Source organism: Lucilia sericata, unplaced genomic scaffold (genome assembly GCF_015586225.1).
Source record: "Lucilia sericata isolate MDLA Ls3-8-SP2 unplaced genomic scaffold, ASM1558622v1 Contig000664F_arrow, whole genome shotgun sequence".
Lineage (NCBI taxonomy): Eukaryota > Metazoa > Arthropoda > Insecta > Diptera > Calliphoridae > Lucilia > Lucilia sericata.
The window spans coordinates 1-26,784 of NW_023994669.1; the positions used below are offsets into that span (position 1 = coordinate 1).

The following is a 26,784-nucleotide window of genomic DNA, read 5'->3' on the forward strand; positions in this document are numbered from 1 at the left end:
TCAGTAGTAGATTTTCAATGACACGCACATGTTAAATGTCTATAGTAGAAAGCATTGTATGTCATATAATAAGTCACTAGTACTGGTGACTGTGTCAATAGTAAGTCAGTACAGTTTCACTATTGACATTTCCTGCAGGGGATCTATATTTCGAAATAGTGACTAGTGTTGCCACTTTGTTTATTTTTAACCAAAACTGGTTATTTTATTTTTTCCTGTGTAGATGTGAATTTTAATTTAATTTTGTTTTTTTCTGAAAATTACTTATTTTAAGGGTTATACTTTTATGAAATAGATAATATTTATGGAGAATTTCATACGGTCAGACATATTGAAGCGTATTTATAAATAGCCATCGAATCTAACAAAAGGAATGGCAAAGACATTGCGGAACATCACCAAAAAATGTTGGTTATATAAATTTTGTTATTCTGTTTGTAACCCATCGTATTATTGAGTCCTTGGATCTAAAAATGCCCAAAATCTGTCGTGGTTACTTTTTGTTGATGTTGGTTTCTTTAAAAAAAAAAATTGATTTTATTCGTATTAATTATCTATTCGAGCTATAGAAATTAATGGATCGATTTTTCTGATTTTCATCATAGTTCATCCTTGTTTTTTTATTACAAAAGAAGGAGCGAAAATGCATTATTTTTTCCAATTCTGATTCATAACCCTTTACACAGTAGAACCATTGTTCTGATTTTCAGTACCAAACTGCCTAGGAAAGTGATGAATATTTTGGAAGAATTTCATTAATTTCTATTGCTTTTTTTAATGTGTGTTTTTTTTACAGACATATAGACAGACAGACGGACGGACTTAGCTAAATCGACTCAGAATTCCGTAGAACTAAGAATATATACACATAGTTGGGTCTCAGATGAATATTTCTTAATGTTATAAACGGAATGACAAACTTATATACACCCTCTATCACCACTAATGGTGGTGAAGTGTATAATAAAAAATATATTTATATTCTTGAGACCTCCCACAATCGGAAACGTATCGCATTTTTTAAATATCTTCATTTGAAAATGTAAAATTCTTTTCGCTTATTTCTTATCCATTTAAATTAACAATTTTAAGTAATTTTAACAATTACCAACAGTAAATAGTCCATTTAAACTAAAATTGAACAAAATAAATGCATTTATGTAAATGCAACACTAAATCTAATCAAATATTCATTATGTTTTAATGGATTTTAATCCAAAAAGAAATACTTTTTTTTTGTATTTTACTAAATAATGCAATTGTGTAAACGAAACAAAAAAGTTAATGAAATACACTTTGCAATTCTATTAAAATTGAAACAATATGTAGTGCAAAATAAAAGATAAAAAGATGTGAGGTGGTACGTAGTATGTATGTATTTATTTCAAATTAACTTACGTGTCTTTTGTGTAACATCGAATAATTTGGCCACCAAGTATCGATTGTTGGGTGGTCCTTTTGCCAAGAACAATGAGCCACGATCTGCATGTGTTAGCAGACCAACATTGACTAGGATTTTATGACATAACACATCGATGTCCAATTCATTGGCAACATCACGTATTAATTCCATAAACAGTTCACCTTCATCCAATTCCATTAAGTGACGACGATTGTCCAATACTGAATGACTGCTACTCGATGCTGACGATAAGGAACGATTTTTCTATAAACAAAACAAAAAGTAAGAAAACCAATAATAAAAAAGTTTTGAAAATTAACCGACTGAAATATTTCGAATTGATTGTTACAACAAAAATGTTAGCAAAAATGTTTGCATTATAAGTATTTAAAGTTAATTTTATTAAAAAGTTTCTAATAAAAAAGTTATGATAACCTCCGTAGTTGTAGTGTTTAAAACCCTTAGGAGTATTGCATAATGAAAAAAGAATACGAGAAGTTATATTATTTTCATTTTTGCTATCTGAAGTTTATAAGGCAAATAATATTATTATTGTCATGCCCATTTTTTACGTACGTACATACATTTGTATTGTTCACTTTTAGTGTTTTAACCATACAAATATAAGGAACAAGTGTTATAACTTTTTCATTTTGGCAACATGCAAAAAACCAATTTACTACTAAAGTCTCTCTGGGGGTATACTGAAAAAAATTATACAGACGTTTATATAACAAAAAGTAATGGAAAATTTATGTATACATTACATACTACGAATATAAATAATATAATTTTAAAGTGATATAAAATATATATTTTTCACAAACTTTTTATTTTACTTGTTTTGAATCAATTTTAGTAACCCAATTAGCCTGAAATTTTACAAACTTGAATAAAGCTGATAAAATAAATTCTATTTCGCAACTTCATTTAACTACTTCTATTAATTACAAATTGTATGGATAGAAGCGTTTTATACATACAATTACAATTAATAGTGATTATTGAAAAACATAAGTGAAAAATGTAAAATTTTTAAAAAAGAAATAAAGAATTTAAAAATTAAGCTATTTTTTGGTGAAGGAATAAAGAAAATGGAAGATACCGTTTTTAAAGTATCTTTGGCACAGGCTTTAATTAGAGACTAAAACGATTGAAATCGGATAAATACAATGTTGAAAAAATCTCTAAAACTATGAACTTATAAAAAATAAAATCCAACATGTAAAGAACTTTTAAGCAGTTCAAAAAATTTATTTTATGTGAATTTTTATTTAGTTAAAATATCTCGAGAAGAAAAGAGAACAGAAGATAAGCTATAATTTTAAGGTAGTATTTTCGAATTTAAAGCTACGATATCTCGATAACTTGCCATGTAGAGGTTTAGAAAACTACTCTGATCTCTGGGATAAAAAACTTTTGGACTAGGTAATTTATCTATCAGCCTAGAAGTATGTTTAAAAACTCTGTATATGCAAGTAAGTAATTTATTTTTTACTAAGTGTAGTAATAATAAATAATTTATCAATGGATATACAGTGAATCAATTAAGTAATTTGCCTATGTAAAATTTTATAAATTTTAAGAAAAAACTTTATCTGAACAATTATTTTTAGCAAAATAAAGCAATTTATTTGTTGTATTTTTAAAGAATATCTTATATTTTAATTTTCTACCATAAAAAGCGAAATCGTGATATTAATTAACGAGATATTTGATAAAATCTGAACGTATTGTTAATTTTTAAGGTCAATAAAGTATTTTGCTTTTTTAGGTTTTTTGTTCATTTTTTTAATATTGCTGCATTATTTTATAAAATTTAATATTTTTATTACTCCTATATATTAGAATAATATTTTTTAGATATTTTAGTAGTGGAACGACTAAGTTTGGACATTTCTTAACCGATTTATTATCCTATATACCTATAAGAATTTTTCAATATTTGACTTAACATGAAATCTATCGTTTCTTTGAATTTATTTCGAAAAAAATAAGTAACTTTGAATTGGATACATGATATATTAGGAAATCAATGGATTTGGACCTAGAAAAAAATTTTAGTGGGGTATAAATCTATAGATTATAACAAAAATAATCTGGGTTTTTGGTCATTTTGTATTGATAAACAAAAACTATTCATTTATTTATTTAGAATTGTATAATTTTGATTCTTATTTAATAAAGCTAACACAAAATACCATCCTAGCCACTCTAAGTATGGGGATATCACCGTATACCACTATAGAACTATTACATGCTAGAATTTTGATATTCTACCTCATATTTTGAATGCATTATTTTATGAATAAAATACAGTAGGCGTAGTTGGATTTGAATAGTTATTCTTGATTTGGGTTCTAACTATATATAAGTGTATGTATTAGCTAAAAAATATTGCTTTTGTGGATCTTAGGTGATGAGAACCGCCTCTATTTGTAAATATCTAAATTAAGTATTTTTCCCGTACCACACGATAGTTCACTTTATATTGTTTCCAAGCAACCTAAGGTCTGTTTAGAGGTCTAAATTTAAACATAGTGTTCTTTTAAGTTCGTATATGGACTTTGGAGAAGATAAATTAGGACTTCAATGGTTTTTGCTTGGATACAAGTCGCTCTCCTTTGGCAGTTAAAGATTTTGAAAGACAACTCAGTGCGTTTTTTTAATAATTCTTTGTGTTATTTCATCAATTTCTATATTTTATATTTTTTAATGATTGATTAAACATCTCATAATTGAATTTCATTGATTTATACTTGTTCTAAAAATCTAAACTAATTTTTTATATTGGAATTGCCTCATTATTTCCCTTTAAACATTTTTAACGCTAATAACTACACAGTTTCACACAATAAGGATATGATTTTTGAAAATTACAATTGAAAAATACTTAACACGTGTCCTTTTAACAATAAAACAATAATATCCAAAAAGCAATTAAAAAATAATTTGAAAAACCCAACGCAATTAAATGGAAATTTCAATATGCAAAATACTTTATTGACGTGCAAATTCTGATGAAAAATAATAAAATGCAACAACAAATTTTTATTTTAATTTTTTTTTTTCTTGGTTTTCCCATTCTACACAATTTCTATTTTCAATTGGAAAACATCAATTTACTTTTTACCTGTTTTTTTGAATTTTATTTATGAACAAACATCAAAATACAAACAAAACAATAACAAAAATGTTGTAAACAAAATTGTAGAACACTACATCTAAACACTGTTTTAAAATTGTTATGAAGCATGCAATTTTAACATTTAAACATATAAATTTAAAAGAAAGGTATCAACAAAAAAAATTTCTTCTTACTAACATTCTCTGCAGAGCTGTAAATGTTTGAATTGTTTCGAATTTTTTCTAAATTTATATTTTACCACTATAGTGGGAACGGTAATATGTGTTTGTGTTGATGTTTGTAACACCCAAAAATATTGGTCCTACACCCACCTTAAAGTATACCAATCGACTTTCTGAGTCGATTTAGCTATGACCGTCTGTCTGTCCGGCTGTCTGTTTGTGTGTCCATGTAAACCTTGTGCGCACATTTCAAGATAATTTGATGAAATTTGGCTATACTCTTCTTTTGACTCAAGGGTGAGTCCTATTGAAAATGGTTAAAATCGGTCTATTATTTCGTATAGGTCAGATACAACCGTACCCCCCGAATAGGGCTTTTGAGCTCATAAATATGTTAAATGTTCTTGTATCACTCCAAAAATCGGCAAAATTTAGTTTTATATAAGTCTTAATGATATTGCTGATTTTCGTAATGATCGGGCCTCATTTGATCCTAGCCCTCATACTAAGTCCCCTTCAGAAAATGACTTAATGGTCAAAATTCACTTATAAATACTAACATCACGATGATATTCTGCATAAATAACTGTTGTAGGAGTAAATCCCTCTACCAAAATTTATAAGCACATGACCATATTAAACCCCTTTTATTGTCAACAAATTGTTAAAATATTTCTGAATTAAGCTAAAAATTAAATTAAATTCTTTATTGTTAAAAAAAAATAATCAAAAATTTGTAACATAATCACTAGTGTAGGGTATCATATGATCCGCCATGCCCGACTATAAATGTTTACTAGTTTTATTTAATCTTTATTTTTAATAGAAGAGAGTTTTATTATACCATACGCCACTAAAAATGGTAGAAATATTGAAACTAGTAGAATGTAGAGTTCTCTAATGAATTCCTCAATACAATTAAGTTTTATAACACAATCAAACTAACAAAGATCGAATTTTAAGGTAAATAAATCAGAAATTCTTACCTAAACATAACCTTTATTATTAAATTATTTGAAAATTTCTGGAATCACTTATACTTAAAGATGGAATTCTATCCGATTGGGAGAATTAAGAGTTGCTTAATGCTAAGTAACTTAATATAGCCGTTAGTTACTTATTAAAGTTAGTATTGTGAATAAATACAATATTGATAACGATACATTTTAATAAGCGATTCTGATTCTCTCGGAAAGTTTTCAATGAGAATCAGTCCTTAAATTAGTAATTTTTAATAGCTCTGAAATTTATTTTTTGGATCCCGTTTATTATTCATATATGAATATAAAATTGCTAACTGCAGTACTTGTATGTACTTCAATTTTAAGTGCATGATAAAATCCATCGTTAAGATTTTATCAACAATATTAAATTAAAAATACTTAATAAAATTGCACTACCAAATTAAAATAACTAAAACATGAACAAAGTAATTTGAAATACATAAAATAAGCAATTTGTTTTCTTTATAAATATTATTTTAATGACTAAATAAAACGCTATATTTCAATTAGATTAACAAAACATTTTTAAAGTTTTGAATAGTTTATAATTAAAAAATATAAATTGTATATCGTTTAGAATTGAGGATAATGATATCAGAATTTTAATATTTACAACAAGATATTTAAAAAAAGGTATGATAACTTAAATTTGTCATTCTGTTTATAATCTGCAGAAATAACGAAATTTGACCTATTAAGGACTGTATTTATCTTTATCCTGCCAGAGAAGAGTTCTTAGTGTTTTATAATGATTAAAAATGTTTTATATTAAAAATCAAATAAATCGGTCAACTAGAAAAAAGTTAACATGTAACCGACTATTCCCGGAGATATCTGGGGACTTCAGAAAAATGATTTCAATAGGCAGACCGATATCGCTAAACCGACTTTACTATCAATAAAAATTCATAATATATGTGTGTATAAGGAAGCAATATTATTTTGTAGAAATTATAAATGCAATGACTCTCACGAATGCACGTTTAAACTTCATTTCTACGTGTAATCCGTAATTTCACATTAATATGTCTTATTTTTTTTTTAGTTAATTAGAGAAAATATTTTATAATGTTTGTAAATACTTAAACCATTCTCTACACTCTACTACACAAATTAAGCTGACATTTTTTTTTTTCATTTTAATTTTGTCGAAACCATTTATATTTAAACGCACAATGGCACGCAACCTCATAAAGACACACGCATTAGAAACAGAGGTACTTATAGCCAAGATAAGCTGACTGTACATCATTACCAGTACTAAATATTAAAAAAATAACAAGTAAAGTTGAAAAAAAAAAATATAATGAGGCCGCCTCCACATCGAAGAACAAACACCTTTTTGCACAAGGGGCGAAGTCATATAAAATATTAGATTGCGTGTTTACTAATACTGTCGATAAATTGTTTTTTTCTCCTTATTATTGTTATTATTTCCATTTTCAAGGAACAGGGATAATATTTCTTAGTATGGAGTTTACTTAAGTGTTTTGTATAAAAATAAATATAATTTAAATAAATGTCACATACAGGCACTCACAAAAATATAAATAGAATTTTATATTAAAAATAAAAAAAGATTTAATAGATAAACTAAATGTTAAGTATTACTCATGTATGTATGCAAACGAATGTAGTTTTTTTACATTATTTACTCAGAGTAAATTACTCTAAATCAATAATGTAAATAATTTATGTTTATTTGTCACATTTACATATTTCTATAAGTATTTTTTTTTTTTTTTTTTGAAAATGTTTTATTACGTATGATAAGTTCAGTTAGAAACAGTTTAAAATTAAATTTAAAAAAGTTTAATAATATAAATTATATTTTTATATTGTTAAACTTTTTTTTTAAATTGTTCACTCTTCACTCTTTGTGTACTCAGAAACCTTGTAAAATTCTAATAAGAATAAGCTTTGTTCAACCGACGCATCGGTCTGGTAAACGGTAAAAATTGGTTATACAGAAATAAATCTAGTAAAAATTATATATTCGGCTGTGCTTATATACCCTTCACCATGATGTGTTAAAAAAAACAGTCAGTACGAATTTTATTACATAAAATCCAAAAATATCAGTCGTAAAACGAAAAAGTATCAGAATGTCCTGTGTACATAAAAGCCAAAAAGTACACAGCTAGCATTTTTTGAAATTTTAGATCACATTCGAGTCATTTATGACTCTTCTGCACGATTAAAATGATCATATATGAGCTCATTTTCTGATCATAAATGATACATTCGTCGGGAGAAATTGGTACCCTACCCGCGACTCATCTAAATGAGTCATTTATGAGCCCCACTTCTGATCAATTATGACTCATTTTTTAATCTTTTTTGAGTCATTAATGAGCCAAATAACTGGTCGTTTTTGAGTTATTTCTGAATCATATTATAGTAATTTTTGAGTCTTTTCTGAGTAATTTTTATGTTTGTTACAGACAAATACAATACAACAGAAAACAGTTTTTGATCTTCCGACTGCGCGAAATTTAACTACAAACTAAATTTATAAACAATCATATTTCAAACATCTGGATGACCTATTTATGATTGGTATACATTTTGTTTTCGTTTTTCCAAATAAATCAGATTTTAAACATTAATTGGAATTATTTAGACTTAGTTTAGTGATTAGTCGCCCAACTATCTTCCGTAGAAGATCATTAAACATATAAAATTATTATAATTAAAGCATAATATAATTTCAATTTCCTTGACAGAAAATCGACTTAATAAATATCACACAAATTAAAATACTTATACATTTAATTTTATAAACGAAATGAGAATTATATCAACTCATTTTAGGCCACACAAAATGTTTTGCTAACTCTTCCAAAAGAGTATTTTCTGAGCCCCATTTCTAATCCGTTTCGACTCATTTTTGAATCGTTTTGAGTCATTTTTAAGTGTAAGTGTTGCTGTTTCATAGCAAACAAAAACAATTACATAAGAAACAATTTTAGATCTTCCAACTGCTAGAAATATGACCACAAAATAAGTTTTTGAAACCATCATATTTTAATCACCAGGGTGATCAATTTATGATTGCTATACATTTTCTTATTGTTTTTCAAATATTCAGTTTTCAATCATATATCGGGATCATTTTCGAGTCATTTTTTAAGCGCTCAACTTATTAATCACTTTTAGGTCATCAAAAGAAGTCAAAAATGACTCAGTTTACTGATTAATCATCCAACAATCTTCCAAATGCTAGCTGGGGTACCAGTCATTGAACGAAATAGTACCAAAAATCCTTTCCTGCAGATTTTCACTAACTTAGGACTCTTAATGTCTAATATTTGTTCAATTCACAATCAAGTTGTATATTGTACCTACTAAAGTGTAGTAACAGTGATTGTGAACAGATCTTTGCAGAAAGTCATAAGTTTATGTTCTCAATGAAAAAAAAAAAATAATCAAAACAAATATACATAACAATGTGAAAGTATAAAAAAATCAAAAAATATTAAATTAATTAAACTTGCGAAATAAACCAAATTATTTTCTTTGAATTTTCAATTCTTTTATTTTTTTTATTCCACATTTTAAACTAATAAATAAACTATTTTTAATAAAATTTTAGTTTTTTCTTTTGTTTTGGTAAACAGCTGTTTGTTTTTGATTTCAGTGTTACCATTTTATCGTTTTTTATGCTAAAATCGTTTAAATTTTTTGTTTATATGTTGAAATAAACAATTGGCAACACTGAACTTTCTTACAACATTCGAAAAACATATGAAAAATTGTCGTAGGAGTTGTATAGAGCAAAAGGTCCCCTTTTATAGGTTCTCACTTAATCTGCGCTCTATATACTCGATTTCATGTTTCTAGATTCAATATTATAGAAAAATCAAAAAGTACCTTTTGTAGAACGAAAAAGTACCAAAAAGTCCCCTTTATAGGTTTTCGCTTAATCCCGGTTCGACATGCTTAATTTCATGTTTCTAAGTTCAATATTATAAAAAAATTCAAAAAGCAACTTTTGCACAACGAAGAAGTACCAAGAAGGTTTAATATTATAGAAAATTCAAAAAGTACCTTCTGTGGAACGAAAAAGTAGCAAAAAGTACCCTTTTATAGGTTTCTATTTAATCCGGGCACTACATTCTAAATTTCATATTTATAGGTTCAATTATTAAAAATTGAAAAAGTACCTTTTGTACAACGAAAAAGTACCAAAAAGTCCCCTTTTATAGGTTCTCACTTAACCCGGGCTCCATATACTTAATTTCAAGTTTCTAGCCAATAAAAACACACTGTTTTATTCGTAATTGTTGTTCTTTCTTTGCATTGATTTTATAAGTACAATATCAAAAGTTACCGTGATTTATTGTTATGTGATTTGTTGTTCTGTGTTTGTTTATTATTTCTGTCTGTGCATGATCGAAAAATCTAAATTTTTGATGAAGTTTTCAGGTGTAGTCTTAGATTTTTGTCCATATTTTCCTAATTTTTGGACCGAATTTGCTGATTTTAAATAGCGTTATATTCGATCGTATGTCTGATAGAATTATTAAAGATTCGGATCTTGCAGATGTCTGGGGTCTTCTGAAAACTGATTTCAACGTGCACACGGACATACACTTGAAAACAAACTTAACTAAAAAAGGGGGATGCCTAGACGGATAAACCGACTTCGACGCCTATAAGGAGTTACAAATTGTATTTGTACCTTATCATAACACATCATTGTGTCCTTATGAGGACACAAAATTAATATTTTTAAATTATGAACAGAATAACAAAATTATATGTACATATATACCCTTCTCACAAAGGTGAAGGGTATAAAAAAAAACCTTTTGACTAAATTTATTGAACCGGGAAAATTTGTTCAATAAATTTATTTAAATTTCAGTGTTTTTATAAAATATTGTCACTTTTATAGATAATAGAGATTATTTATTTTTAAATATGTATGTGTTTTGTTTTTAATCCATAACTTCTTAAAAAAACATCGACTGGATTTTTATGTGGACTCAGGTGCAAAATTAATGCTTGTATTGTACTTTAAAAAAAAAAACATAAAAAACGAATGCAATAAATAACAAATAATCCTGTCCTTCAAAAGTATGTATGTGTTTATGTTAAAAAGAAAAACATTTATATGTAAGATGTTATTGCAAAATTGCAGTTTACACATTATAAATGTTGTGCTTTCACATCCGTTTCCGCTATTCGCTTACATATGTATGCAGATACACAAACACATAAAAAGGACTATTATATTTTTAGTGCTTCCTTTATTATAACACTTTTACTATTGTTGTTTTTGTTATGCATGCAAACATGTCAAACACACCTGAAATGTCAGTGTAAAGTAGTTCGTTTTTATTTATTTATTTTTTACGTATGAATTGTTCTATTTCTTTTTGTATTTTTATTGTTTATAAAAACCTGTGTGCGTGTGTATAAATTTATTCTAGTGTAAATTTATACTACATTTTTTTTACTTTATCTATAAAATATATATTTTCCCATTTCACTCGTTTATTGCTTATTGTAATAAAAACAAAACCACAAAAAAGTTTGCACAAAAAGTTCCGTTTAACAACTCTCGTTCAGATCTTTAAATAGATTTTTCATTTTAAAATTATTATTATTTGTTTTTTTTTTAATTTATTGTTTTACTTCTTAAGAAATTTATTTGTTGACAATAAATTTATAATTTATTTCTTTGAATATAAAATGAGGAAAAGTTTTAACCAATGAAAATATAATTGAAATAATTTGGAATCATTTAAATTGTTGGAAAAAATATTATTATAAAAATTTTAGTGGAAATCACTTTTCGTAGAAAATGTTCAGGCGTAAAAATGTTTTTATTAAATTGTACATTTATTATTATATTTTCTTTAAGATATTTGTCCCCTTATTCCCGAGAATTAATTTTAAAACTTTTTTGTATCGTAATCAAAAGTAGATTTAGATTTTTTTGTTACTTGGGGCTTTTTGGATTTCATATATACATTAGGGTGGACCAGTTTGTATGGAGGAAAAATAAGGTTTCAATGTTCTCAACTAAAATGAAAGTTTAATTGTTTTTAAGATACCGTTTCTCAAAATTTTTATCCTGACCTCAATATTTGGTTAGCTGGATCAAAGGATAAAAAGGTCCTTATTTGAGGTTTTTGTGATTTTTTTTAATATTTCTTCCAAAGGAATGATATTAAATTTGGGTATCATAAGAATGGTCCTTCAGAGACGCTTTCAATAGCATATTAAAAATTTTTGTGTGACAGCAAAAATAATCGAATTTTTAAAATTTTTCAGATTTTTTACATTTTAACACAGATAAATTTAAAATAATTCGTTGAAATTAATACATAATAACCCTCAATAAAATTTACACAAACGGTTTTTTCCGTTTGTCAAAATTCATTCTAGAATTGTTCTTTGGGTTGTAAAACTATGTCATATAAAAAATTTGGATGATAGGATAACGTTAAAAGATGCCGCAACGGCACCATTTAATTCGAATCGAATATTAGTTTTTGCTTTTATAAGATAACGCTTACTTCTTCTCAGCTATGATCAAAAAAGTTTGAATTTTTCAACGGCCGTTTCAAATCTCCAACTTCAGTTATTTTTTAATCTTTGTTAAACAAATTTAAAAATTTTTTGGAGATCTCATGGGGATTTAGGGTCAATAGATAAGGCTATTAAACGATAAAAAAATTAGATAAATATTTCATACAGTTTAGCTGTACCTGCGATTTGAACTGATCGGATTTCGGGAAAATCGCATTTTTTTTGTAATATTTTAGAGAATACGTATTAATTCTTTACTGATGCATATTTTAAATAAAGTATTATCATAAAGTATTATTATAGTCTAGATAATATAAAGTATATATCCGAAGTTTTATTAAAATCGGACATTCTTAACCTATAAACTGTAGAGTTCAAAGGTAAAATTTTGCAATATTTGGGAATTCTTAGTGTACCATATCGAAATAATATTTATTTGTCGGCCATCTTTACCAAAAATTACTGGAATTTGTCGTATATAGTCCGGTATTTAAAATAGAGTGAAGAAAGGTAGATTAACCCTTTAAGGCACTTGGGAACAATTTAACACCAAAGTTCAAAAATTCGAAAAAACACTCTCTATTTGAATAATGCTCTATATAATTAAAGGAATAACAGAAATAAAACAAAAAATTCTATATTAAGTATAAAAACTTATGAAATAACCCTGACTTATGAATTATTTTTCCCTTGTAAATGCACTTGAAAACATTTTGTATGACATTGTTTTACAACCCGTAAAACAATTCTAGAGAGGGGAGCGGGCTGTCAGACAAAAAATTTTTTCCTTCATACAGGCTTGAATCACTCTACAGTACATATTAGCACGTTAGATAATAGTACGTTAAATAAATATAGCTAGCACAATACCGGGAAGAAAATAGGGTTTAAAATTAAAAAAAAAAAAATCAAAAAACTGAAAAACCCTTTTTAGTGAAATAATATGAGGTTTATAATGTATTAATTTCAATTATGTACATTAAATAATTTTATGTAAAAATTTAAAAAATGTAAAATTTTTCCAAAAAATTACAACATTTGTAACACTTTAGGAATCGTATATTGTATATATATTATGTTATGTCATTTAAATCGTCTCTCAAAAACCTTTCATATGATACTAAATTTGCATATAGTTTATTTGCCAGAAATATGAAAAAATCAGAAAAACATTAAAAAAGGACCTTTTTATCCTTTGGTCCAGCTCACCATATATTGACGTCAGGACAAAATTAATTCTTTTCAATTTCTGTTAGATTTATGTATATATGTTGTGTTAAAAAAATAGTGCAAATTCCACAATAATTTATTGATGACATTTACAATTATATTATAGTATACGAATACCCTACTACTAGTTTAACAAGTAGGAAAGTATAGTCGGGCATTGCCGACCATATAATACCCTACACCATGAGTATATTTTAAAAATTTTTATTTTTCACAAAGAAACTTTTATGTTGAATTTTACGTTAATTCCAAAGTATTTAAGCAATTTATTGATAAAAAACAAATTTTCTAAATGAGGCTTTATATAGGAGTATAGGTCAAACATGGGCCGATCCTCATTAAGTTTGGGAAAAGGATATATTTTTAAATAATAGTTAATTATGTTGAGTTTCATTGCGATACAAATGGTTACAAGTCAATTGTAGACGTTTAAGACATTTTTTGAAGGGGGGTTTGTATGGGGGCTAGGGTCAAATAAGGGCTGATCATTACGAAAATCTGCAGTGTCATTTATACTTATATAAAACTTATTTGAAAATTGCGGCCTGTACCTTGCGCATAAGGTTTACATGGACAGCCAGCCAGCCTGACAGACGGACGGACATGTCTTAATCGACTTAAAATGTGTTTCTGAGTCGATCAGTATACTTAAAGGTGTAGGTGTAGGACCAATATTTTTGTGTGTTACAAACATCAGCACAAACGTATAGAACTTGATTCACCTGGGAAATTGATTTATTTTATATATTCTGTTAAAGACGACTCTGAACTAATCTTATAGAAATTTAACAAGGTCAAACATTATCATTAATAAATAGAAAATACCAATTCAATTATAGTGCATCAAATATGTAATACAACAAAAGTTAAATGTTTACAATGGCATTTTTTTTTTTTTTTTTTTTTTTTTTGAGTTAAAAAGTTTTCTTTATATATGGTTCTGTTTATTTCACCGCAATTCAAATTGTATTTTTTTTTTAATTTCTTTAAATAGATTGCAATAAGAAAAGGAGAAACCGCACTTGTCTTTTGTAAAATGTTTTATTTTATTTTTATGTCCTTCTATATTTTCTTTACTGTTGTTGAGATTATGACAAATTGGTATTTAATAATTAAATTTCAATCGAAGGACGTTTATGTTTTAAAAATATAAATTATATAGTGAAATGTAAATGCAATTTGTGCAGAAAAACGTCGAAAACATAGTAAGGACGTGAAATAAGAATTAATAATAGTTGTATGTGTTTTTGCAATTGGAATTTTTTTGCGTTTGTAATTTGTGAATATATAAGGAATATATCATCACCTAAAACGCAAACGGCCCTTTCTAACATTTTTAAAATTTTACAGGAGGAGCAAAAAACTATTTATAAATTGAAAAGTTTGTTTCTATCAGAGTGATTAATTTATATTAAATAAATAAAAATTGATATATTGGAACTTTAATATTTAAATGTTTTTGTAGATAGGGCCTTTTTGGTCAGAGGAGTCATTGTGGACATATGTTTTAATGCAATACATAAGAATCAATCAGCTTCAGATAATTTAAGGCTCTAATAATAATTTTAATAATGCCTATTAAGTTTAGTATCATAATATAATACTGCATAGATCATATATGTACATTTATTGATCATTAGAATATTGTATATGGTATATATATATATATATATATATATATATATATATATATATATATATATTATACATATATTTCAAAATTATAATTTCTGGTTAAAATTTCAGATAAAAACAAACAACTGTTTAAATAATTAAGAAAGCAAAAATAGATTATGTTTTTATACAAATATTTAAGTTAATAAAAGACGAAAGAAAAACTAAATATTATTTCTATAAAACCATTAGATCCAGCAAGAGGTTCTAGCAGTTAATTCTAATCATTCTTGGAAATACTTCTAATAAATAACTAAATGAAATTAAAAATTTTGTTACAATTTATAGTTATAACTTTAGCCCTTTATGGACATTATGCAGAGGCACAAAAGAACAATGGAAATGGCGGAAATGGAAATGGAAACAACGGAAATGGAAATGGAAACAACGGAAATGGAAACAATGGCAACAACAATGGCGGCAAAGTAGAGGATGATGATAAGAACAATCCACCAGCTACAAATAACAACAATAATCCACCTGCTACCGATAATAACAACAATAATAATCCACCTGCTACCAATAATAACAATAACTCCGGTACATCTAATACAGCTACCATAAATACTACTAAGAAACCGTCTACAAAAAAACATCCGAAAAAAATTCGTGTTATTGTTTCCGGTTTTAACTATAATATTAAACGTAAAATTACCAGAAGACCTCCAAAAAAGCAAATTACTAAACAAAATAAAAAAATCTATAAAGTCATTGTACCGAAACCGTTTGTTCGAAGACCCAACTATAATGTTATATATGTTGGATAAGGGAGATTATTTTGATGAAATTGTGTTATTGAATTTCGTTTTTTTCATGTTCGATAATGGTTTAATAAAATTATGATATTTACATATCAATTTAACATTTTTGACGAATAAAATTTAAATAATTTATAGTTTTTAAAACGATTAAAAGTGTAATATCTCATCTTTTAATGGAAAGGAGGAGAGTGTGGAAATTACCAACAATTATATTTTATTTGAAATATTCGGAGTAATAAGTGGACGAAATCTATTCACAAAGATAATATTTTTTGCCAGTATTTGAATATACGAAATCTTTAAAACATTAGAAGTTAGAAAACGAATTACTGTTAAATAAACCTTTTCATGGAAGATACGGTTAACTGCACTTATAACATTATTATGCGAATTACAATAGACAGCTTTATATAAAAGAATGATTTCGAGTCGGTCGCTATATTTATTAAGGTGAGTGTAGTAGGGCTGGCGTTAAACATCGGGGTGCATCCTTAATAAAAAAACTTTGTGTTTTCTTAACAAAATTTTTCTCTAAAAACTACAATTATAAAAGTTACATTGAAGCATTTTTTGCCACCAATAAAAAGAATAAAGAGAAATAAAGAAACAAATTTCCAAAGAAAACTAAAACTAATAACTTACGACAGTTTAACAAAAGTATAAATTAAATGAACAACCGAAAATGTTGTTCAACTTGAGGTTGTTTTTAAGAGGCGGAAAATGAAATGAATATGAAATCTGTGTTTTTGTGTAGCAACAATGTGTATGTTGCAACGTCAACATGTACGTATAAGTGTCATATTCATTATACAACATGTAGTACGAAAAAAAAAACTTCTTACGAAGGATTAAATGAAAATCACGTAAAAAGTTTATTGTTATTCACAAATGTTATTGCAGTGTTGCAAATACTAATAGAAGTGAGTAGTGTTATTGCTGGTGTCAATACTAATCGTACATATTGCACGTAGTAGAGGATTTTAAAGAATCTGTGGTCACAAACGATAACTGTTCTAAGTTGACTTATCCTATAAACAAAATTTTTACCTCAAAAACGATTACTTCTCTAACAAATTTGTCTGAAAAGATTAAAGAAAAATGCTTCGGTTATGCTCAATTCTGTGATTTTTATCGAAAGTTAAGCTGTTATTACTTGTGCTCAGTGATATACATTTTTAATTTTGAATCTTTTTTCCCGTTTTGGCATTTTATTTTAACAACATGTATTGCATTGCAACATGCTTTGTTAAGTAATTTGGCTTTTAGTTTTAATTGTTAGTGACGGTTGATGTTGGGTTAAAGTTTCTTATTTTTCGTTGTTTTACAGTTGTTGTGGTGTGCAATATCATTTAATATTAAAGAAAATAATGTTTGCCAAATAATAATAAAATATAGTATAGATCAGCAATTGCATTACACCAACGGTGATGAATATCAATCCTACCTAAGCAGAGAAGGACGAAATATTCCACAAGTGGAAAAATATTTTCCGGTTCTTTCATGGATTATATGCTCGTGTAGAAATTTATGATTTACAAAGCATTATATAACATTTACGAAAGATTCAGATAACTTAGTAAACATTATAGCTTACCTTCATCAAATCAATTAATTTTATTTCGAAAGTTTCTTTAACATTTTTAACATCACTCATTTCAAGGTCTTTAGTCAAAAACTAAATAAATAATAAATAAATATAAATTTTTTATACTTTTTTCACACTTTTTGTTTATATACATACATATGTACATATTTATTTGGTAAATATATTTTAAATTAATTTCTCAGTGTCAAATACAAGCTGAAATAAAGATTCAGACATGATCTTGCCACATTATAAAATGAGTAGAAAACTAATTGGCAAATTTGTTTAAGGGAAAAAACCAACGAAAGCTGTGTAAATAAATAAATTATAAATAGAAATTGTTTGCAGACAAATGATAAAGCAAATATTTAAATGTTTGAATTTTGTTAGAATGCACGGTGGTCAATTCCGGCCAAAAATGATTTCTTTCAATTATTTAATTCTGATAAATTTTTGATGGTAGATTATAGCTTATACTTCAAATAATACAATTTAAATGATATTTTGATTATTGCTTAATCTTGTGACTGTTTATACATATGCAAAGTTGATAATATTTAGCCTGTCATTTTAAGGTTTTTAAATTAGATTTTAGACACCTTTACTTAAATGAAGTCTATGATTTTTCCTTCAAGTTTTTCTTTGTAGTCTTAGTAAGTGACCATTCCATGTGGTTATTGCGATTTTGTGCGGTTTAATTTTTTTCGGTACTTTAAAAACTAAAAAAACTATACAAATCCAAATTTTGAAAGACCGTAGAAAAGAAAATGTGGCTATAAGAGGTTGAGTGAACATTGGATCTACTACTGTTATATATCAGGAATAAGTATTATAAATTTCATCTGCAACTTCCTGCAACTCTAGTAACTAGAGCATTTTTAACAATTTCGTCTATTACAAATGCTGAACTTTTCCATATATTTCAACTTCATAAAAATAGAGAACGGGACGACATATTATCAATAGTACAAAATCAAATGGAGGAGGGAAGGGTCAATTATGGACTGAACTAAATAAAATTTGATAGAAGGATTTTACCGTCTATAAAACTTGTTTATGTTGATATTTATGTTTATGCGGATATTTATCAGTCAGTTAAATCCATTTTCTTAAGGATCCTTATATAGGGGATAGGGTCAATTATGGACCAATTGTTCATATAAAACATGTTTGTGTCGAATTCCATTGCTAGACAGATATATTAAAGCCAGTAATAAGTGTTAAAGTAATTTTTTGCAAGGAACCTAATATGGGAGGTAGGGTCAATTATGGACCAATTCTCATAAAATTTTATAGTGAAATTAGGTTCCTATAAAACTTGTTTGTGTCGAATTTCATTGCCATACAGATAATTTTAAGCAGTAATGAGCGTTAAAGTAATTACCTGAATGGGACCTTATATGGTAGGTAGGGTCAATTATGTACCGATTGCCAGAAAATTTGGTCGAGAGGTTTAGGTATTTTGTGTCAAATTTCGTTGCTTTACTAGTATTTTTAACCCAATTATCAGCATTTAATAACCTTATACAAGTACTAGGGTCAAATATGACCCCATGTCCGCCATACTATACCGTAAAATTTATGCGTGCATAAAACTGAAATTTTATAGTGATATCAGCTAAATTTCATGGAAATTGCTTCATATTTAACGTATTTATGAGTATTTAAGGAGTTTTCTGGGGGGTCACTTGTATAGGGGCTAGGCGAAATCTTCAACCGATATTGCCCTTAGTCAGTACCAAACAAGCCTTACCTATAAGAAACATTTGTGGATTTTTGGCCGGAATTTACCACCGTGGAATGGGCCAAAGTTTGAACATCAAAACCTTTTTTAAATCAATTTCTAATAATGAATGTACATATGTACATTAGGGTAATGACTTTTTGAATTTTTTTTAAATATAATATTTTACACCTCTCATTTAAAAGGACCATAAACAAGTATCAGTTTTATATTCGGCTGTGCCGAATCTTACATACCCTTCAACATGATGCTTAAGTGCAAAAAATTATTACAAAAAATCAAAAACGAAAAAGTACCAGAAAGTCCCCTTTCATAGATTCTCATTTACTTCGGGCTCTACATGCTTAATGTCATGTTACTAGGTCCAATATTATACAAAAATACAAAAAGTAACGAAAAAGTATAAAAAAGCACCTTTTATAGGTTCTCACTTAATCCAAGCTCTACATGCTTATTTTTATGTTTCTAGGTTCAATATTATAGAAAATTTAAAAAGTACCTTTTGTAGAATGAAAAAGTACCAAAAAGTCCCCTTTTATATGTTCTCACTCAATCTGGGTTCTACATGCTTAATTTAATGTTTCTAGGTTCAATATTATAGAAAATTAAAAAAAGTACCTTTTGAAGAACAAGTACCAAAAAGTACCCATTTATTGGTTCTCACGTAATCTGGGCTCAACATACTTAATTTCGTAACGTGTTGTTCTTTCTTTGCTTTGTTTTTATAAACAAGCAAGTATAATAACAAAATTTATCGTATGATAACGTATGTTGTTGCTGTTTGTTTATAATTTCTGATGATTTAAAATAGCGTTCTTCCCGAACTTACATATGTCTGATAGAATTATTTAAGATATCTGGGATCTTCTGAAAACTGATTTCAACATACACACAGACAGACGGACAAATGGACATGGCTAAATCGAATCCTTTATTTATAATGATCCAGATTATATATACCTTATAGGGTCGGGAAATTACACGAAAGTAAAGGGTATAAAAATATTTCGGAACACCGTCTTTCGATTTTGTTGTTATCAAAAAAGTTTCCACATTAAACAATTTGAAATTTGTTCTATATATTTTAGTTTTTCATTGAAAAAGAGCGCATAACAGGACCGATAGTGGCCTAGTTGTATATCTTCGGATTTTATATAGTATATATTATCCTATCAACCTAACCTAGTAATAATATAAATTTCATTCAGAAAATCAGTTTGTCAACTTTTTGATGACTGGTGGCAACATATGTATGTATAATGACCTCTACAAAAACCACTGTAATGTTCGAAATATAACACTCTTACATGTTATAAACTATAGATTTTTTTAACTCACCTGAATCGGTGATGAAGACATCCATTGTTGAAATAGATCAGACGTAACCGAAGGTCTTTTCAATGGTTGCTTGCGATTTTCGATAAATTCATGAAGACGTGCCAAAGCTTCCGGTGGTGCACGCTCAAGTAGCCATTTTTCAAAAGCTTCTGGTTTCTCTTCAAACAAACGAGCCACTTCATCTACATCTTGAGCAGAAGCTTCACGCTGTTGTTTTGTTACACTCTTAATGGAGGGACTCGAACAGCTGATGGGTGAACTCAATGCTGTTGCTGTACCCATTATATTGCTGCTATTGCTATTACCACCACCACCACAAGTTCTTGTGGGTGAGGGTGTTGATGATGGTGACGCAGTGACTATAGTTTCTGGTGAAACGAAATCTTTGTCGGTTTGTAAGGCGGGCTTTGTAACAAGTTGATTCGATTGATTTGCTGTTGTGATTAAAGTAGTTGAACAGGCAGATGTATTTGTATCATAAGAAACTAATGTTTGACTAGGAGTTGTAGCCGGTGATTGACTTGTGGGTGTTGGACTTTTAATACCCACTGTTGACATTTTGTTGCTTGCTGTTGTTATTGTTGTTGCTCCTGCCAAATATTGTTCGTCTTTGGTTATTGCTGGTATTTGTATTTTATTGATTTTTGTTGTAGAACCATTGGTAAGTGAACCGGTTGCTGCTGTTGGCGTTGCTGACGTTGTATCCGCTATTGAGTGACAGGTTTCATTGTTATTTTTTATTGATTTAGCACTTTGTAGTGCGTTTGTTTGTGTCGTTGACACATCTGTCATTGTGTTCTATGTACCAGCAATAGTACAAGGATATTTTGAGGAGACCAGCTCTTCTTCTCACACTTGTTTCGTTTATAGACATTTACGCAAAAAAATAATGTTTGGGATACAACAAAAACTAATTTAAAAACAATCAACCTCTATAAAGTTCAGCCATAATCAATCAAAAATTACCACAACAACATGAACTTGTCATTTAACACAGAAGAGCTTTTTTTGCTTTTCGTTACAATAATTAAATAAATAAACCAAAAATGTACTTTTCTCTCTTTCTTTTCTTCTCTTGTTAGCTGATAAATTTGAATAAACGTTAATGTCCTTTCTCTCTCCTTTTAACACAGTTTGTTTGAGTTGCTGTGGTCTTACTTGGTTATTGTTGGTATGATATTGGTAGTTGTTGTATCAATATTTGTTGTGATTACATTATAGATTACCTGTGGCTTTTGTAATTGATGACTCTTGACTGTTTTACTGTTGAATTTTATTGTTGTTGTTAAATGTCTGAGTAATTTTCATTGGATTTTGTGCTTATAAAAAATGTGCAATATTACGAATTTCGTACATCATTGTTAAGTTGTTTTTAGCCTTTGTAATGTAAATCTTTTCTTTTTGTTTTACTTTATTATATTCTTAACAAATAAATAAATATTGTGTTTCTTTGTGTTTACTTTTCTAGATTTTGTTATTTTCTTTTTATATTATTTTGTTTGTCTTCATTTTTTAAAGCAAACAATCACTTGTTTTTATTAAAATATATACTCCGTAGTAAGAATTTCCTTATTTTATATTAAGTTTATACTCTCTACTCTTTACTGTGTTTAGTTCAGTTCAGTTTAGTTGTGTTTAGTTCGGTTTGGTTTCAGTTAAGTTGTTTGGTTGGTTGGATGATTTACTTATTTGGTTGCCAAGTATTTTGTGTTTTAACTGATTGTTGAGCTGGTCTGAAAAGCATCCTTCTACAGTTGCTTAATATGCAGCCAATAGCAAAAAACCACCATCTGAAAATGTAATGAAATATAATAATTCATTGGTTGCCTTATGTAGTAAACAAATAAATTAAATTTAAGTATATAAAAAAGTTTAACAATTACTTTTAAAAAATAAAACCATTAATTTATGTAGAATAGAAATACTTTTTGTTCAAGAAAGAAATAATCTTTTGCAAAAGCATAAAATATTTATTGAAGTGGAAAGTGAAACGATAAAGGTGTTGGGGCTTGAATAGCTATAACTTTATAATTTATGTACTTTTAATGTGTATGTGGGGTTCCGCAAAACTGCATATACATATTTCGTAAGGATTCTACTAAGTAGTACAATTCCTTACAATAGAATAAAGGTTGAACCCACCAAAATCGCACAATTTTTAATCGTTTAAATCTTTAAAACTAATTGACCAATTAAAATAAAATTTTGTATTTGTATAGCCTATAGTATTCTAATTTAATTCCTGTAAATAGATTTTTAATTGTTAATTTGGTTTTTATTATAAGATTTGACATTATTTGCTGTTACAATAATTATGTAAAATCAAATAAATATTTTTGTCAAATATTTTATTAATCTAAACGTAACACATTTATTTATTTAGTTCGCCAATTGCATATACAGTGGACGTCCAATAGTACGTACACTCTTTATTACGAATATCCAATAATACGAATGGCAAAATTGTTGCATTGTCTACTCTATAGTACGAATAAAGTCACAATTTTTCTGTTCGATAGTACGAATAACTCATTTTTTATGGGAATTTTGGTTTTATTTACGTATGAATGAAGTTTTTATTATGTTTTTATTTTATTATTTTGGTATCATTCACCTTAAGCTCAGTAATTTTGAAGTTTTTTTGTATTTATTACAAGTGTTTTGTATTTTTAAAAATCCTATACACACAATTTACTGCATGTATATTTACAAATCAACAATTATTTAGTGTTATTAATTTATTTTATTGGAATTTTGATGACCCAAGAGAAGAAATTAAATTGGATGATAACGCCAATGAGGAAAGTATTTTATTAGTTCCCGACAATAACTCTGCTGAGAACAATATTGAAGCCTCAAAAGCGCTGTTATTGAAAAAGCCGTAAGAATCATTTTACAATGTAATAAACATCGATGTTAAATGATGGATTTTTTAATAAGTAAAATGATATTGATATACATACATATGTATGTATGAACTGTTAATTTTGAAAGTAGTTTGACTCCACATTCCAAACAATGGGTTTAAGGATAACTATTCTAATTTTTAAGAGAAAATTATAAATTAGAGAATTGTGGTATATTCCATTCAAGTTTCTAATAAAAGTTTTATGTAATCTGAACATTTTAATACATTTTAGAACACATATGTAAATTGCAAATTGTCTTTGGCACACATCTTTTTAAAAACATTAAAATTTAAAACCTTCTACATATATCTCATTTCAACCATTGGACTCACAATACTTTCAAAATTAACAATTCATATACGTAAATATTGTCCCTTTTATGCCTGTTTATGTACAAGAAATTTATTTAAAATAATACATATTTATTATATTTTGTTCCGTTATGTAATTTTTCATGAAAAATAAAACAAAAATAAATAAAATCCAATATTTTATGTGTATTATTTGAATTTAAACATACAAAATGTGTTGTTCAATAATACGAATTTTTCGGTATTACGAAAGGGCCTGACACTATATAATTCGTACTAGTGGACGTCCACTGTATTCTATTATTACAAAAATAAAGAATATAACTACAACCCATATTTTATTTATTGGTTTAATAGCTGTAAGATATTCCTATTTATGACACTAGTAATAAGTGAATAAGATCGTATAGATCGTTAAATCCAGCACACATACTTCGCATCGGGTCAAATTTGACATACATACATAGTTTGAGCGGAAATATTGGAGTTTAAGAGGAATATAATTTCTTGTTTGACGATTTGGAATATGAATTCGGGTTTTCCTTGTAAGAGTTCTAGATCTGTTATATATTCTTCTACTTTTTAGAGTAGGGTGCTTTATATGTATCAATTGTCTTTTATATGATGAAATATTAATAACATTGGGTTTCCAAGGGAGACTAAACTTAAGTATTATTTCTTTTAAAATCCAAATCTAATTCATATTCTGGATGTGTTTTCTTTTATACTCAACTAGTTTGTTGAAATTCAAATACTATTCTTAAAATGTGTTATTTCATTCCAAAAAACACTCAGTTTTAAAGATTTCAAAATTTATTCTGATTACACTTTATACATGTGCATAAAAACTTTAACAAATTATATACATTTTAAGAACTACTATTGTTTTGAGCCAACATTTGCAAAACTACTTTAACAGCTTGTAAAAACAATTCCTGCCATAAAAACCAAAACTGTTATCTAGAGAAATAAAATGCTAAACTAAAAACAAAAACTGTGTATGTAGTGTTAAAGTGGAAACAAACAAAATTTGTAAAGGGTACAAATTAGACGGGCTCAAGAGAAAAATTTTACAAAGAAACCCTCGATTTACCGTCACTTTGAAAACTTTTTTTGATACATAAAACTAACATAAAAATATATATTTTCAGATATTTTATAGAATATAAATAATAGCAAAGATTCTGAAATCGCATTAATTTGATTTCCTATAACCTTTGAACCGATCTAATGTATTTTTGTTTGCATTCACTAGATCATTCATGTTGTGTGTAAAATATTAGTAGGCTTTGCGTGTAAGAGACATAGGGATTTATTAGCAATTTTAAAAATGCTTCAAATATTTGTATGTGAACATGGTTAAATTTTTTAAATTGCATTTTATTTGCAACAAACGCTTTCATTGCCAGAGAAGAATACTAGAAATGTGTCCTAAGAATATGTTCGCATGATAACTAGTAATATTTAAAATATGTACATATATACTAATATTTGTATGAATCCAGTAAGTATTTTTAAATCTGTACCTTTTCATTTATAACAGGAGTGCTAATAATACATGACCATTTTCAAATTTTTAACATTAATAGATTATTGTTTAAAGAGAATAACATTTGCCCATTTGCATACATTTTTAAAAGGACACATTGATAGGTATCAGATTTTGATTAGATACCATGCCCCCTTTAACGCCTTCTTTTTATAAAGCTTTTATGCAATACATTAAAAAAATATGTTAAAATACTTGACACAATATACTAACATCTTGATTTAATCCAGACACCGTAGTATACTTAACTCAACAGACATCCGCGTTGAATCTTGTTTTTGCATTTTTATGTTCACAACATATAATAACCTCTTCACAATAGTAGCGCTTAGAAAAGTTGAAAATTTAACTAATCAAAAACAACATTTTACCCCAAAAGTTAAGAGTTTAGAAAATTTTATAAAAATTACTTTTAAATATTAAACAATTTTTTTTATAAACTTTCTAAACATTGCCTTTTTTTTCTTAGAACCAGTAAAGAGGTTTTCAATATTTCATTTTATAAATAGCTTAAAGTCAAAAATGTTATTATCAATTTAATGATTTAGCTTGCTTTTTTTGTGAATAAATAAACTAAACAATAGCATCGATCTTAAGAAAAACCTTTTTTTTTTTTTCAATAAGACATTTAGTTAACTACTGTATCTATTACATTTTTTATTTATCTTATAGAAATTTATGAATTGAAGGAGTTTGTTATGAGATAAAAAGATATTTATTTTTAAGTAGCCTTTGGCTAAAGAACTGTTATGAACATATAATTCTTATAATGTTTAAGAAGAAGTGAAATCTATTCAAGTGAATTTAATTTGTGTTGGGAAGGGGTAAGAAGATTTGTTGCATCAATTTATTAGTACTTAATAGCCAGACAAATGTATACACATTCATTTGAAATGCGATTCCTATTTTTGGTATAATATCAGAGAATAAAGCTGAATTATTATAAAAAAAAGGAAATTACCCCACACTAGTTATGAGTATGCATATTTATGAATTTTTTTTAATTTCCCTACCGATATCAACCATTTTCAATAGGATTCGTCCTTGGATTAAAAGAAGAGTATGTGGCAAATTATCTTGTAAATTTCGATCTGTAACGTGCGGATAAGGTTTACATTGACACACGGACGGACATTTTTATACTTTAAGGTGGGTATAGCACCAATATTTTAGTACATTACAAACATCAGTACAAATCCATAATACCCCACTACTATAGTGGTGCAGAGTATAATTTTATAAAAATAATTAATGTTAAATGTTTACTGGCTTATGCAAAATCTATTAAAGTTAACAATGGTTTATAAAGCACTTTTTCCATATAACAAAATCCGGTTTTAAACTCTTTATAACTTTAATAATAGTTTTTGCATAGGACCTTTAAATGTTATTTATAACGAAATCAATATTTTAAAAAATGAAATT

At 27.3% G+C, this 26,784-nt stretch overlaps 1 protein-coding gene across 1 annotated transcript in view; it reads right to left on the reverse strand.

Moving 5' to 3' along the window:
- Nucleotides 1-76: 76 nt before the first annotated feature.
- LOC119607148 (cGMP-specific 3',5'-cyclic phosphodiesterase) overlaps nt 77-26,784 on the reverse strand; it is a 136,373-nt gene continuing 109,665 nt past the window's right edge. Inside the window, exons 5-6 of the mRNA XM_037960950.1 lie at nt 20,591-22,380; nt 77-1,666 (exon numbers count right to left, since the gene is read on the reverse strand). Coding sequence (XP_037816878.1) covers nt 1,385-1,666; nt 20,591-21,382 — 1,074 coding nt within the window. The 5' untranslated portion in view covers nt 21,383-22,380 and the 3' untranslated portion in view covers nt 77-1,384. The remainder of the gene's footprint in view (nt 1,667-20,590; nt 22,381-26,784) is intronic.